At 36.4% G+C, this 16558-nt stretch overlaps 1 protein-coding gene across 3 annotated transcripts in view; it reads right to left on the bottom strand.

Annotated features, from left to right (window-relative positions):
- LOC120318652 (calsequestrin-2) overlaps positions 1-16558 on the bottom strand; it is a 75641-nt gene that overhangs the window by 29932 nt on the left and 29151 nt on the right. For all 3 annotated transcript variants that reach the window (XM_039366556.1, XM_039366554.1, XM_039366555.1), the window contains 4 exons: positions 13067-13167; positions 4367-4478; positions 2933-3006; positions 239-369 (listed from right to left, as the gene is read on the bottom strand). In XM_039366556.1, the coding sequence (XP_039222490.1) occupies positions 239-369; positions 2933-3006; positions 4367-4478; positions 13067-13167 (418 nt within the window). The remainder of the gene's footprint in view (positions 1-238; positions 370-2932; positions 3007-4366; positions 4479-13066; positions 13168-16558) is intronic.

Consider the following 16558-nt stretch of genomic DNA (forward strand, 5'->3'; position numbering starts at 1 on the left):
CTTAAATATTTGTACCATAGACATGCCCAGGAGTCGTATTTTTATGCAAATTTTCCAGCATATATATATATATATATATATATATATATATATATATATATATGTATGTATGTATGTATGTATATGTATATGTATGTATGTATTTATGTATGTATAGATAGATAGATAGATAGATAGATAGATAGATAGATAGATATTGATAGAAATGTAGGTGAAATGCTCATGCCATTCTCTGTACCTTTTGTGCTCATTCACAAACTCAACCAATTCTTCTTCAGTATATGGCTTGTCAGGAACACGGATGGGATCATCCATAAATGGTTCATAGAAATCCACCTCATTTAGCTTTAGGCCCAATTTCTTGGCCACCTATAAGAAATGGGACATTGGTAAATTATAGCAATTTATTTTGCTGGAAAGTATGGTACGTATAGATATTGTAGACATAACAATAGTAATTTCTGTTTCTGAAAACTACACTTTAAATGTTTAGGACACATTATAGAACATAGAATAACAGAGTTGGAAGGGACTTTGGAGGTCTTCTAGTCCAGCCCCTTGCTCAAAAAGGAGACCCTATACCACTTCAGGCAAAGGGCTGTCCAGTCTCTTCTTTAAAACCTCCAGTGATGGAGCATCCACAACTTCTGAAGGCAGGCTGTTCCGTTGATTAATTATTCTCATTATTAGGAAATTTCTTCTTAGTTTTAGGTTGGTTCTCTCCTTGGTTAGTTTCCATCCATTGTTTCTTGCCTTGACAATATTGATTATTGATATAATCAATATTATATGAATGTTTTTCCAATGTTAAAAATATTCCATCTGGTTTCTAAGTTTAAACTCCATGCCATCAGCAATACTGTTTTGAAAGCTAGAAAGCAAAAATATAGTTTGCACTAACATATAATGCTCAGCATATAATTTTTATCTTTAAAACAAACAAGCACAAGATTTTTTAATATATTTTGTTATGAGCATTTATATTTATTGGCACTAGAAATAGTATTTCTAAAGTCATGATGCTAGAATAGCAGCCTAACCGCATGAAATAAGCTCGGTGGTAAAAATACATAATATATATTTCTTCGATTTTCTCCACAACAAAAACACTATGGGATTTGGGTTGGGTTGAAAGAGAATGACTGGTCCAAGGTCACCCAGCTAGCTTTCATGCCTAAGGTGGAACTAGAACTCACAGTCCCTTGGTTTTTAGACCAGCACCGCTGCAAAGTCATATTTATTAGCCAACAACAGTAATGTAATTGTAAAAATAATCACTACATCCTGGAGAGTCCACTAAAAGTGGTACAATATTTCTATTGTATAAAATAGCCTATAATAATACAGGACTTAAGGATTCTTTTGTATTCGATTTGCAGGGGCGTAACTGATTGTTATAAAGCAGGGGTCCCCAACCACCAGTCTGTGGACCAGTAGTAGGCTGCAGCATGCCAGCAACTGGTCTGCACAAACAAGCAAAGACCCATCCACGAGATGCAGGCAGCTCACAAAACCACACACCCTCCTGTCCATGGAAAAACCTCTCTCCATGGAACTGGTCACTGGTGCCCAAAAGGTTGGGGACCTCTGTTATAAAGGACATTTTGGAATTTTCCTTCACTAAAATGAAAATCATGAATCAAGAATGTGACCACTGTAGAAAGTAAGAATGTTGTTGAAATAGACTCTCTGAAATAAAAAACATTAAAATATTAGCTCATGATTTAATGGCCTTCATTTTCTCTACATTCATATTCAGAATATGGTATATAAATGTTATGAACTTATGCTTTTGGAACAGAAAGCAAATATTATAAATAGGTTTAACAGAGACCTGGGGAGGTGATCCCACAGATGGATTGTAGTAGTTGAAATATATGTGCAAAAGGAACAGAAGATACAGAAAAGGAGAGATTGCATTATAAGTTAAAAATAAGTTTTCCTGCTGAAAAATCCCAACAAATTAACTTAGCGATGCTGCACAAATTAAAGAAATAAATGAAGAAAGTATCATTGTTGGTATCTACTACTGCTGCTGAACCAAAATATCTTCCAAAATAAAATGAAGGAGATCCAATTTTGTCTAGTGGTTAAGGCACCAGGCTAGAAGCCAAGGAGATTATGAATTCTAGTCCCATCTTAAGGCATGAAAGCCAGCAGATGACTTTGTTCCAGTCACTCTCAGCTCAACCCACCAGACAAAGCTGTACTAGGGAAAATAGCAGGGAGAAAGTGCATTGGGTATGTTTGCTGCTTTTAGTTATTCATAAAAATAATAAAGGTGGGATAAAAATAAAATCATACTTATGGGAGACATTAATTGACTTAATATTGATTAGAAGACAAACTCTTGCAAGCATGATCTTTCTGACCTGTCATGTTGATAATTTTCTCTTATAGATAATGGAGGGGGTGGCACAAGAGAACCAGCTAGTCTTAACTTAGTAGGAAGTAAGAAGCAGATTTGGAGAAGTGATCATATATAGCTGAAGTTACAGTTGAACACAACCCTTGGAATTAAGCTCCCCTTGCCTCAGTTTTAATGAACTTAGCAATAAGAAGTATTTCATGGAAGAGAGCTTCAGAGAAAAAAAGAAAAAGATACTAAAAAAACAGTATAAATAATTCCAATGAGGGAAAGAAGAAGATAGCAGGCAAAGTCAGTATGACTGCACAAAAACCTTAGTGAAGATTTGAGAACAGAAAAGGATACATACAAAACATGCCAAGAGGTCCAATAGAACCAGAATGGTCATATTCTTTCTCCTCACCATAATTCAATTTCTGGCATAGTCCATCTACCAAAACAACCCAAACAATACCTTATTCTAGCTCTAAGGCCGACTGAAATGATTCCAGATAATCAGAATCATACAATGCACCTGGAGCTTTCCCAATCACCAGATCAGCATGGGAATCTTTGTGTCCTTACCCCTTTGTCAAATGTGGCAAAGAACCTAACATAAGGCTGGAAATGTTCAGCTGCCTCTTCAAATGCTTTGTAATCTGAGAAGGAGGAAAAAGGAAAAAGAATCACATTTTGTTTAAATTAAGATCAATACAATATTTGGTATCACTGTAGCCTATATACTAGCCATCACCCATTGTGAAATATTGTCAAAATATTATGTATAGGTAAATTATATCAAAATGGTTTACTATAAGCAATACAGGCCTCCGAAAAAACTTAGATGAATAGTTAATGGAATTTTTGGGAGAATTTTTCATACATCAGGACTATAGTGGCTCAAGTTAGCATACTGAATTTATTTATTTATTTGTATCTCACCGTTATTATTTTTACAAATAATCCAAGGCAAATAATTCAACATACCTTCCTCTTCCTATTTTCCCTACAACAACCCTATGAGAAGGCTTTCATGGCTAAGGTGGACTAGAACTCATGGTCTTCTGGTTTCAAGCCTGATGCCTTAACCACTAGACCTAACTATCTCAAACACATACTTTATGTGGTGAAAATGCATTCTAAGTTTAAATAAAAGGTAGGAAAAATAAATTACATTAATGTCATTATATGTTCTCTACTATAAGTTTCTATGACCATTCTATTAGTTCAAGGATTTTATTGAATGAAATTATACTGCACTAGTGAGGCCACACTTGGAATACTGCATCCAATTCTGGTCACCATGATACAAGAAAGAGGCTGAGACCCAGGGGGAAAGACTGCAGAGAAGAGCAACTAAGATGATAAGGGACTGCAGGATAAATTCCACTAGGAATAGCAAAGAGAACTAGGTATGTCTAGCCTAATGAAGAGAACAATTAGAGATGATGTGATAGTTGCCTTCTGGTACATAGGGGGCTGCCACTGAGAAGTGGGGGGTTGACTTATTCTCCAAAACTCCTGATTAATCAGTCTCTTTCATCTAGTGGGTGCATGCCCAATTCCCTCTGGCCCCTGAGTCATTCTGCTTTGGGTTTAATTTTTTTTACTTGTACTACATTTCCAATCCAGCGGAGAGGATCACACTTCAGTATGCTTTTTTTTTTTTTACTACTGCCACACAGAAAATATCTCATTTCTAATTCAGTGTGTACAGAATCACTGTCTCAGAAAACTAAATAAGATTAGAGTAGGTGTAACAGAGCACATCGCCTTGTAATACAAGGAGCTTTTCAAACCTTGGATGAATGTATTGAGGATTGGGCAAGGGCAGAAAATATATACCTATAATATATACCTACTTTGAACATCTATACTATTCTATGCAGGACTACACACAATGCATGTTGTAAAGAATGTACAAATGTTTTAAGAAACATATCAATTCATTTCAACCAATGGAAAAAAATGATACTGCTTTCCAGCTCCCTTCAAATTTCATCATGACTTAGAACATACATTCTGAATCTTCTCCTTTGAAGTAGCCAATAAGTTTGATTTCCTCCTCCATGTGGTCAAAGGCCTGAAGTTCCAGTTTGTTGTTAATGATTTCTACAGGATCTTCCATCAGCTGTCAGGAAGAAAGAATTTTGATAGGAACAACTTAACATAAATGCAGTGATGGAAAACTTCATGCTGAATCCAAGGAGAATCATGGAAAGTTGTATTCTCAGTGTCTATGTCACATTATTTTTTGTCACCAAAAACAGAACAGAAACTTTAAAAAAACTCACTATCACAGCCTAATGAGGGTCAGTGGCTCAAATGGCTTATACATTCACATTATATATTCACAGATAAATCCATTTGTGGCCAAGCTGGCCCTCAACATTTTTATATTCTTTAAAGTGGAGGCAATTTATGTCACAAAATTGTAGTTTTCCCATTTAAACAGTGGGCTTGACTATCAATTTGGGGATCTATAAAAATAGGCTGAATTGGAATAGGCAACCCTTGAAATATCAAATCCTTGAAAAATTGAAATACTAGAGTTTCTGTTTTAAATAAGTGAAATCAAGTGGCTGAAGTTGATCTTTCTCATGAATTTATTGGGAAAATTAATTTGGGCCCATCTAAAAGAAACATTTTGAGAATTATTCATTTTAGTAGATACCATCAGGTTTTTTATAAATATTTTATTAATTTTATAATCGTTTAAGTACTTAATAAGCAACGTGTTGTCTGGGTCTATTAGTAATTCAGTGGTATATATTAACTTTCTCAGTCTAGTCCAATACTACACCATCCAGTGCTTCCTTGGTCTTCTCTTTTTCCAGTAGTATGCATTTTTCCATACTGGGCAAATACAATTCTTGTTACCGTTAATACATATACAATTAAATATAGACATCTTCATCACATTTTTCTGGTATTATACATAATATCGATAGTATCAATTTTTTTTTTTTTTTTTTTTTTTTTTTTTTTTTTTTTTTTTTTTTTTTTTTTTTTTTTTTTTTTTTTTTTTTTTTTTTTTTATTAAAAGTTTTATAAATTTTACAAAAAAGAAAAAAGAATACAAAACAAGAGACAACATATACAAAAAAATAAAACTAAACAATACATATATATAAAAAAAAAACCCCCACCCCTCCCAAAACCCCCCCCTCCCTTCCCCCCCCCCTGAGCTTCCCAGAGCAGAATATAGGCTTAAGAAGTAAAAATAAAAATTAAATTAAGAACTTTATATTTATATATATATAAAGATTATCTATAATATATATGAAAATAAAACTTATGAAAAAACTATATAATATTTTTGTATACCCAATCTAAATTGTATAAATTTTATCCATTTATCCCAAACAGCAAAAAACTTCTCTTGCGTTTGTTGCTTTAAGAAAGCCGAGATCTTTGCCATTTCCGCCAGATAAGCTACTTTAAGAAACCATTCCTGCAATGTAGGCAAAGATTCCTTCTTCCAATATTGTCTACTAACAGCCTAGCGGCTGTAATCAAATTTAACATCAAAACAACCTCCTTTGTATCACAATCTGTAACAATACCTAACAAAAATAATTGCGGAGTAAATTTTACCCTCCTTCTAAAAATTCTCTGGATATTCCACCATATTTTGATCCAAAATGCTTTTTATCTCTCTGCATGACCACCAAATATGATAATAGGAAGCCTCCTTATAACCACATCTCCAACATTTGGGTTGCACGTCAGGGTACATATAAGACATTTTTTGTGGATCAAGGTGCCATCTATAAAAACATTTTATAAAAATTCTCCCTTAAATTCTGTGCTTGTGTAAATTTGACATTTCTCACCCAAATATTTTCCCAGGTGTCCAATGAGACTGGCTCACCAAAATTCTGCGCCCATCTTATCATACAATCTTTAATTAGTTCCATTTCTGAATCCAATTCAACTAAAACCGCATAAATTCTCTTAATGTGGGTTTGTCTTGAATCCTTCACTTGCTTAATAAGATTTTCATCTTCTCTAAGAAAACCCACCTTACAATCCATCTTCCATCTGTCTAATAATTGCCTATATTGGAACCAAGAATAAATAAAGTTTTCTTGCGCTAACTCTTCCCGTGATTTTAATTGCCAGTTTTGTCCATCCCATTTAAGTAACTGTCTGTAAGACACCATATCCATTTTAACCCCTCTTTTTATTGCTTCTATCGCATGCCAAGGTATAGCCCATAATGGTACTTTGAAATCACTTTTATAATATTTTCTCCAAATCCTAAGTAAAGAAATTCTTAAGATATGAGATTTAAAAGCCCAATCCATTTTTTTATTGAATATTAAATAGGCATGCCACCCATAAAGTAAATCCCATCCCTCTAGATAAAGTATCTCAGAATTTGTCAAATTTACCCAATCACTGATTAGTGTTAAAACCACCGCATCATAATATAATTTCAAATTTGGTACCTTAAGTCCACCCCTCTCACGGAAGTCTTGCATAAATTTAAACTTAACCCTTGGCTTTTTCCCTGCCCAGATAAATTTATTAAGACCCTTCTGCCACTCATTTAAATTAATCTCATTTTTCAAAATTGGTAACATTTGAAACAGAAAAAGAAACTTGGGTAAAATATTCATTTTTATCACTGCAATTCTTCCCATGAGGGATAATTGCAACTTTTCCCAGTTCTTCAAGTCCTTCTGTACCCTGACCCACAACCTTTCATAATTATTTTTAAATAATTTTACATTAGAAACAGACAACATCACCCCCAAATATTTTACCTTATTAACAATCTCAAAACCCGTCAGGTTAGTCAAAATCTGCTTCTCCTGACTAGACATATTTTTAGGTAAAATTTTGGTCTTATTTACATTAATCTTGAAACCCGAGACCAAGCCATAATGATGAATCAACTGTAATAAGTTTACTACAGAATAATCAGGTTGCGACAAAGTAACAACCAAGTCATCCGCAAAAGCTCTTAACTTATATTCTTTTTTATTAACATATATTCCTTTAATTTCCTGAGACTCTCGAATTTTGATCAATAATATTTCCAATGTTAAAACAAACAACAATGGCGATAAAGGACACCCCTGTCTAGTACCTTTCTCTATTGTGAAAACCTCCGAAAGACCTCCATTAACAATAAGTTGTGCTGTTTGTTTTTGATATATTACCTTAAGGGCTTGTAATATATTTTCACCAAAATTCATTTCTTCCATTACTCTTAGCATAAAATGCCAATTCAATTGGTCAAATGCTTTTTCAGCATCTAAAAATATGAGCCCTGCAGGAACTTGGTTGTTCTTATCTAAGTATTCTAATAGATTAATAATTTGTCTAACATTGTTTTTCATATACCTTCCTGTTATAAACCCTGATTGATCTTTATGCACAAGATGATGCACCACCCTCATAAGCCTATTTACCAAAATTTTTACAAATATCTTATAATCCACGTTTAAAAGAGATATAGGCCTATAATTTTTTGGTAAAGTAAGATCTTGATCCTCCTTTGGAATCAATGATATAAAGGCACTACGCCATGAAGGAGGAATCTCTAAACCCTGTAAGATACCATTAAAAAGATCATTTAATGGTTGTATCATCTCCTCCATTAAAGCTTTATAATAAACAGCTGTTAACCCATCCGTACCCGGTGCTTTCCCTAATTTCAATTGTTGAATTGCTGAGGCAATTTCCTCCTTAGTAATTAAGCCATTAATTTCATATTTCTGATCCTCAGTCAGTTTAGGAAAACTTGCCTCAGCTAAATATTTATTTATATCTAACAATTGTACATTAGTAGATTTATATAAGTTTTGATAATAATCCAAAAAAGATTTTTTAATTAATTCCTTCTGAGAAACTAGTTTACCCTTGTAATTTATTTTCTCTATTATTCTCTGTCTCTGTTTCTTTCTTAATTGATAAGCCAACCATCTCCCCGGCTTATTAGCATTACAAAATGTATTTGTTTCATAAATAATAAATTGGTTGCAGCTTGATCTGCTATCAACATATTAAATTGTGACCTTAATAACTTTACAGATTCTTTAGTACTTTCATCAGAAGGATTTAGAATCAAAGCCCTTTCTTTTAATTTAATTTCATCTTCAAGTTCTCTACGTTTCTGAATCTGATTTCGCTTATAAAAATTATTCATTTTTATCAAAACACCGCGCATAAATGCTTTACCTGCATCCCATACCATTGACATTGAAGTCCCCTTGTACATATTCAAAGCAAAATAGTCCTTTAAACACTCCTTTAATTTTTGAACATTCTTCTCTTGTCTAAACAAATTTTCATTAACTCTCCAGGATCTTCTTTCCTCTTTCTCTTGAATCAGCTCCATCCAAACTGGACTATGATCCGTCAGTGATCTAGGAAAAATCTTAACATTCTTTACTTTATTATACAAGTCCGTGGTAATCAAGAAAAAGTCAATTCTTGAAAAAGATTGGTGTCTATCAGAAAAAAAAGTAAAGTCTCTCTCCTCTTGGTTACGTTCCCGCCAATAATCCCTTAATTCCCAGTCTTCTTTCATATCAAAAAAGGCTTTAGGTAGCCTTGCTTGTTTAAGAAAAGGAGAGGAACCTTTCTTGTCCTTTTGTATATCTAAGACACCATTCCAATCACCCATTAATACCACTGATCTATAATCAAGCAATGTTATTTTTTGATGTAACTGCTTATAAAATTGTTCCTGTTGTTGATTTGGAGCGTAAAGTCCAACTATAAGTATTTTCTTACCATAAATACCAAGTTCAATCATCACATATCTCCCCTGGGGATCTGATTCTACCAGACAAGCTGGTAGGTTTTGTTTAACATATATAACAACTCCCCCTTTCTTCCCAGGAGCAGAAGATATAAAATGAGATCCCAAACGAGCATTAACTAAATATTTCTGATCTTTAAGTAAAATATGAGTTTCCTGTAAGCAAATAACATCATTAGTATGTTGCTTCAAATAATAAAAGATTTTTTTGCGTTTCTGAGGAGAATTCAATCCATTAACATTCCAGGTCAAAAACTTTGCCATCTCCCTTGGCACGCAGCCTGGAGAAGACACCATCAAACTCTGAAAGAGCTGCGTGTGTTGCATAACTCTTGGGTCTTGCTCCTCCCACCGGCGGTGATGCACTTCCAGGAGAACTCTCTTTAGGCTCTTTTTTACGTTGCTCCTTCTCTTTACGCTTATAGGCTGCACGGGTCATCCTCTGCTCTTTAACCTCCGTCTGGCGTTGCTTTACAGCTTCTATCATCCCAGCGGAAACCAAATCTAATGCCTCAGATTGCTGCTCAACTTCCTTGCCACTCAGAGATTTCCGACCAGATGAGGTTGAGCCTGCACCCAGGACCGAAGTATAAAAATCTCTAGCTTTGTCAACTGTGTTCAATCTGTAGCGTGTCCCAGCATGGCTCAAAACAATACCCATCGGAATTTCCCATCTAAATGGCATCGATCTAGCTTTAAGCTCATTGGTTAAAAAAGCAAAGTCTTTCCTGCTTCTTAAAATTTTGGATGGGATTTCCTTTAGAATGATGACATCTTGGGCAGCAATCTGAAATCTTTTATTGTAAAAAGCTTGTATAATCTCATTCCGCAGGGACTTCTTTGTAAAATAAATCACCACATCTCTAGGCAAGTTCTTCTGCTTAGCAATCCAGGAGTTGAGCCTATAAATTTTTTCCACTTCTCTCTGTAATTCTCCTTTATCCATATCCAAGGCCAGCGCCAGATCAGTAAGGACCACCTCCACCAGATCTTGATTCACATCTTCCTTGAGGCCTCTGATCCTCAGGGCATACTCCATTTGTCTGTACTGAAACATCAAAATATCTTCTTGTGAGGAGTCCACCTTCCTTTCCACATCTTGAATTTTGTCATCCAAAGAGTCAACTTTGTCTTCCACTTCCTCAAGCCTTGCATCGAGCTTAACCACCACAGTAGCCAAACCTGAAACAGCTGCCAGTATATCTTGTCGTAATTCATTATTGTTTTCTTGCAATTTAGTCTTTATCCCCGTTATCTCTTCTTTGAGATCAGATTTAATTTCTGATTTAATCTGTGAGACAAATTGATTCATTTCCTCTCTCATTTGAACTACAATCTCTCCCATTATGCCTCTAACCTCTTGTGCTGAAAGTCCAGATAGAGGAGGGGAGGGTGGTGGCTGAGCCGGTGGTACATGTTTAGAGTGTTGTTGTAGCTGTGCAGTGGAAGTTATAGGAGAAGAAATAACCTTGGGTATTGAGGAAGGCTGCTGCCTCTTTGAAGCCATTTTAAAAAGCACAATTGTCACTTCCCTTTCCCCTCCAGCCAGGAAGGGAGGAGGGAAAAAAAAGAAAAAAATTTTTAAAAAGAGAGAAACTATAGTCCTTGAAAGTCCAGAGTAAATCCAAAGAATAAAAAATAAAAGAGCAAACAATTCAAAAGAAAAAATTCTAAGCCAAAAGCAAAAGTAAAAGCAAAAACCAGTCCTTAAAAAGGGAAAGTAAAACAAAAGAGAAAGGAAAAAAAAACTCCGACACTTTCAAAGCGCCATCTTAAATCCTTTCACTAATATAACAAAAAAAGGAGGAATAATAGTAGAAATCAAAAAATAAAAAAATAAACACCTAAATTATAACAAAAAATCCTTTAAACTGCTCCGTCCGTTTAAAAATTACTCACCAGAATGCTATAAACACGGAGATAGAAGCGGCGGTTTCTTTTGCTTCCTAGGAAGCAAAAACAGCTGGGAGGCGGAGATCAGCAGGAGCTCCGAGGGAACACTCCTTTCACCCCCTCTAGAAACAAATCCAGAGGGGGTTCAGGGGTTCTACCTCTATCCCTGCACTCTCTGTCCCTTCCCTTTGCCCGGGAAGGGATTTTCGAGCCGCGGGCCAGCTGATGCACGCTGCGCTCCGCGGCTCTGACACTTCCCCAGCTGGACGGCTAAAAGCTAGCCGCCATCGCCGTCGCCTCACACCGGAAGCTCCCCGATAGTATCAATTTATAATATCTTTTCTAGCCAAAATATAGCTCAATTGCATTTTCACTTAAAATCTATAACATTCTAATTACAAATCCTATCCTTCTAATTATATTTTTATTTCTAACAGTTTTCTATTTTCTTAGTTATATTCAAACATCTGTTTAGTAGTATAATATCCCATCTAATAGGTCAAAACCTCTGTATTGTTTGGAATGAGGAAAAGAATTTGGTTGAGGTGTTTTTGGAAGAACGCTCAACCCTTTTATATTCATTAAACAGCCTCCATCCTTCTTCAGTTTTTCTTTTCATTTCTTGTTGATCAATATTCAGCATTTCTCCTAACAACTTTATCATCCATTCAATCAGCTCTTCTTCCTTATCCTCAAATGTGTTATGAGATCTTGACAAGTACGATGTGTTTTCCATTTCCAGTGTTATCACTGCATCTTCTAATTTTTCATTTGTCTGTATCTGTCTGTTAATTCCTTCCTTTAGGTTTTCCATCTTTGGATCTGTTTCTTCTAATTTTCCTTCTTTTTGGGGGGGGGGGGTTATTAGTTTTTCTTTGCAGTCATTGTCCAGATTTGTAAGTTTAGGTTAGGAAATTGTTCTTTTATATCATTTACATTATTTTTACTCTCATCATGAAATAAAACAATTATCTCTTGGATTGATTTTAACATGGAAAAAAATTCTTCCTAAGATTCATTAACATTTTCTTGTTGATATATCAAGCTGGGAGCTTCGGAGATAGGGAAATGATTTTTTTACCATTTAAAGCTGAATATGGAACATTCATTTTCTTTTTGTATGTAGTTTTTATAATCCAATTGGGTCCCCAACCCAGATGAGCAGCCCAAGAGTTTTTGTTTTTCCCTTTTCCCAGCTGCAGTTTGAAAAAGTGAAAGTGTCCAGGAACAACAAAGAGTCTTATCTGAGTATGGGCTTCAAGCCAAGTTTCCCTTAAGCATAATAAATTGTAGTGCCATAATTCTTCACTAGATGTCATTGACACCATCTTCCAGCTTTGCAAATCCAAGCTTATTTTGCAAACTTTCAAATATTTTTTCTAAAAAAAAGTCTCAAAGGTACTTTTAGCCCCCAAATTTCAAAGCTATAGATCTGTATTAGTTCCAAATTCATCTTGTAGTTTCCTCTGTTTTCCCCCAAAGCAATTAATTCGCTGATTTTCTTTTCCTGAGGGAGCAGGGCAATAACTTCCCTTCCCTCTCTCATTGTGGAGGATTCTTTGCTTTGGCATTCTTTTTTCCAGGAAAGTAGTGTTAGGGCCATAAAAAAGAGGATAAAGTCTCACCCAATTCCATCCATGTTGCTCAGAAATTTCTAGTTAGTGCTTGTCTTCGGTTGTCAGCAGCTTCTGACTGGCCACATGAATGTAGCCAGTCTTTTCCCTGCTGGTTTGGAGGGTTTCCTCGGATCTAGCAGAAGGGCCGCCACCCCTCTGCGATTGACGAAGGTCCCCTCCTTCTTCATTGCCTCTTTGGGGCAACGTTCAACCCTTTTTAGGGTCTCCAGCAGGGCAAAATCAAATATTATGCCACGACATCAAACTGGAAGCCAATATCATCAGTTTTGAATGGAAATAATGTTGTTTCTTTAACTTAAAATATATGATTTGCATTCCACTATATTATTTGTGTTTCTTGGCAAAAGAACATCCCTGTAACTAGCATTAATAATAATATATTATTCCTACTAGAAAACAGGATGAACTTACATCCAACAGGAATTCAACCAAGACATCTGCTGACATTTGCCCATCAAACTCTATTACATGATCCTCCTTAAAGATATATAAGCTTCCTTCTTCATCCAAACCTGGAAAGAAGACAAAAATACAAGTAAATGCATGATCATTGTTTCAGTGTGAGTGAAGAATAACACAAGTCACTTTTCCTACATAAGATACAATTAAATATTTTAGCTCATTATGGGTTCTGAAGAAACTTACTCATAGAATACATAGTATTGTAAGATCTGGAGTGCAAATCCAAATGGCCACTAGAAAGAAGCAAAGAGTTAGATAAGCAAACATCTCTTTGCTGACATCTAGTGGTCATCTAGATTTTTACAGTGAAAAAGTAGAACTAATTGCATACTGCAGCCCCCCCCCCAAAGAAAGGATAGTGTTGGTAATAGGAGACTCCATCGTCAAAGAAACCGAACCATCCATCTGCAGATCAGGCATACAATCCAGGGAGGTATGCTGTCTCCCTGGAGCAAAAATCAAAGATGTGGCCGAGAACCTAACCAAAATAATTAGGCCCACAGACTACTACCCCCTCCTCCTCCTCCACATTGGAACAAATGACACAACAAACAACCTGAGTGCAATAGTGAAACACTACAAACAACTAGGCAACAAAGTTAAGAAGCTAGGAGCACAAGTAGTGTTGGGGTCAGTGCTCCTAACAAAAGGCCAACACCCATTGAAAGAAAAAAGAATCTCAGAAATAAATCACTGGCTAAAGGGTTGGTGTCGCCAAGAAAACTTTGGTTTCCTGGATCATGGACTGTATTTTCTACATGAGGGACTCTTGGCAAGGGATGGGCCGCATGTTACAAAAACAGGGGAAAATGTACTTGGAAAAAAACTGGCCCAACTCATCAGAAGGGCTTTAAACTAAAACTGAGGGGGGAGGGTGACCAATCTCTAGAATCTCTAGAACCCAAAACTAATCACAAATCCCAAGAAAAGAAAACAAACAATGAGATAGACAGTGATGAGAAAAAAGAAAAATCCAAATAACAATCAGGAGATACAGGAAACATACCCATAGACAGGCATAAAAGCCTAAAATGCTTATACACAAATGCTCAAACTTGGGGAACAAACGGTGAACTTGAAGCAATAGTACAAGAGGGAGGGTATGACATAGTTGGCATAACAGAAACCTGGTGGAATGAAACCCATGAATGGAATGGACAGGTGGATGGATACAAATTGTTCAAAAGAAACAGGTCTACAAAAAAAGGAGGGGGAGTTGCACTATATGTAAGAGAACACTACATATCTGCGGAAATGCACATGACCCAAGACAAAATCTCTCCAGAATGTCTATGTGCCAATATAAAAGAAAAAAATGACATCACCATAGATGTATATTACAGGCCACCCACTCAACCAGAAGAAACAAATGAACTCTTTGCCAATCAGTTAACAAATGTATGCAAGAAGCACACCACAGTAATAATGGGAGACTTCAACTATCCAGGTATCAACTAGGAGACAAACTCTGCAGTGAGTGGGAGATCAAAGAGATTCCTAACCAACCTAGCTGACAACTTTGCCACCCAAAAGGTGGAGGAGGGAACTAGATGCAAAGCTATATTGGATTTAATCCTTACAAATAGAGAAGAAGTGATAGAGGGAATCTAAATTGCCGGAACCTTGGGTGAAAGTGACCATGCCATACTGGAATTTAATAAAAGACAAACACTAGCAATTGAAAACAATCTAACCAATGTCCTAAACTTCAAAAGAGCTGACTTTAACAAACTCAGAGAGAACCTAGGAAAGATCCCATGGATGAAAATCCTAAAGAGGAAAATAACCCAAGAAGCGTGGGAAACCCTGAAAAACACAATCACAAAAGCCCATATCAGCGCAATACCACTGAGAAAGAAAAACAAGAAATCCAGGAAGAAACCAGCAAGGCTGCACAAAGATCTCACTAAACTAAAAAACAAAAAGGACAAACACAAAAAATGTAAAGAGGGGTGCATAATCACGGCCAACTATCAGCAGACAGCCAGAGCATGCAAAGAAGAAGTCAGGAAAGCAAAGGCTTAGTATGAACAAAGACTCACAATGGAAATCAAGGACAATAAAAAAAGTTTCTTCCAACATATTAACAACAAGAAAAAGTCAAAGAAACTGTAGGCCCAGTAAAGAGAGAAGATGGTAAGGAAATAACAGACAACAGGGAGAAAGCAGAGATGCTTAACTCATACTTTGCATCAGTCTTCACACAAAAAGAAACCATAGCCAAACAACCCCCCCCCCAAAAAAAACACTGCAAAGATCATAGTAGAAACAAAAATCAAAATAAGCAAGAAAATAGTAAGAAAACACCCATCCAATCCTGATGAATACAAATCACCAGGACCTGACAGATTATATCCTAGAGTTCTGAAAGAACTCGCAGATGTAATCTCAGAACCATTGCACCACATCTTTCACAAATCCTGGAGCACCAGAGAAATACCCAAGAATTGGAAAAGGGCTGATGTGATCCCCATCTTCAAGAAAGGGGGGGGGAAGCACCCAGGAAGCTACAGACCAATCAGTTTAACATCAATACCTGGGAAGATCCTAGAAAAGATAATCAAAAAACAGATCCGCAAACAACTAGAAGCAAACCAAGTCATAACTAGCAGCCAGCATGGGTTTGTTAAAAACAGATCATGCCAAACCAATCTGATCTCATTCTTTGATAAAGTAACTAAACTAGCAGATCAACGAAATATAGTGGACGTAGTGTACCTAGATTTCAGTAAGGCATTTGACAAAGTAGACCACAATTTACTCCTTGGTAAGCTAGAAAAAGGTGGAATAAACAACATCACCACCAGATGGATCTGTAACTGGCTGACAAACCGTCCTCAATGAGTAGTCCTCAATGGCACTACATCCACATGGAGAGAAGTAAGCAGTGGGCTACCACAAGAATCCATCTTAGGGCTAGTACTCTTCAATATCTTCGTAAATGACTTAGATGAGGGAATTGAAGGGAAACTCATCAAATTCGCAGATGACATCAAACTGTCAGGAGTAGCCAAAAACCCCAAAAGACAAACTCAGGATCCAAAAAGATCTTGACACACTTGAACAATGAGCCCTATCCATCGATCTGCGCGGCGATGGCGGCTACTTTTTAGCCGTCCTCCTGGGTAAGTGTAATGAATCGCTATGAACAGCGTACATCAGCTGTTCAGCGGTTCAAAATCCCCCTCCTGGGCAAAGGGGGGGGAAGAGGGTTGTCTGAATAGTGGTAGAGCCTCTTATGTACCCCCAATTTCTTTTTTGGGGGGGTGACAGAGTGCTCCCACGGAGTTCAGACTGTCTCCGCTTCCCAGCTGCTTTTGTCCCTAGGGACAAAACAAGCCGTTGCAATCACCTCCGCGCTTAAAGGGACCTGGTGAGTTTTTTTTAGAAGCGGACAGAGTTGATTAGAGGATTTACTTTTTGCTTTCTTTGATTTTATAT

The sequence above is a fragment of the Crotalus tigris genome, unplaced genomic scaffold, assembly GCF_016545835.1.
Source record: "Crotalus tigris isolate CLP2741 ecotype Arizona unplaced genomic scaffold, ASM1654583v1 scf7180000020347.5012614909:4044961, whole genome shotgun sequence".
Classification (NCBI taxonomy): Eukaryota; Metazoa; Chordata; class Lepidosauria; order Squamata; family Viperidae; genus Crotalus; species Crotalus tigris.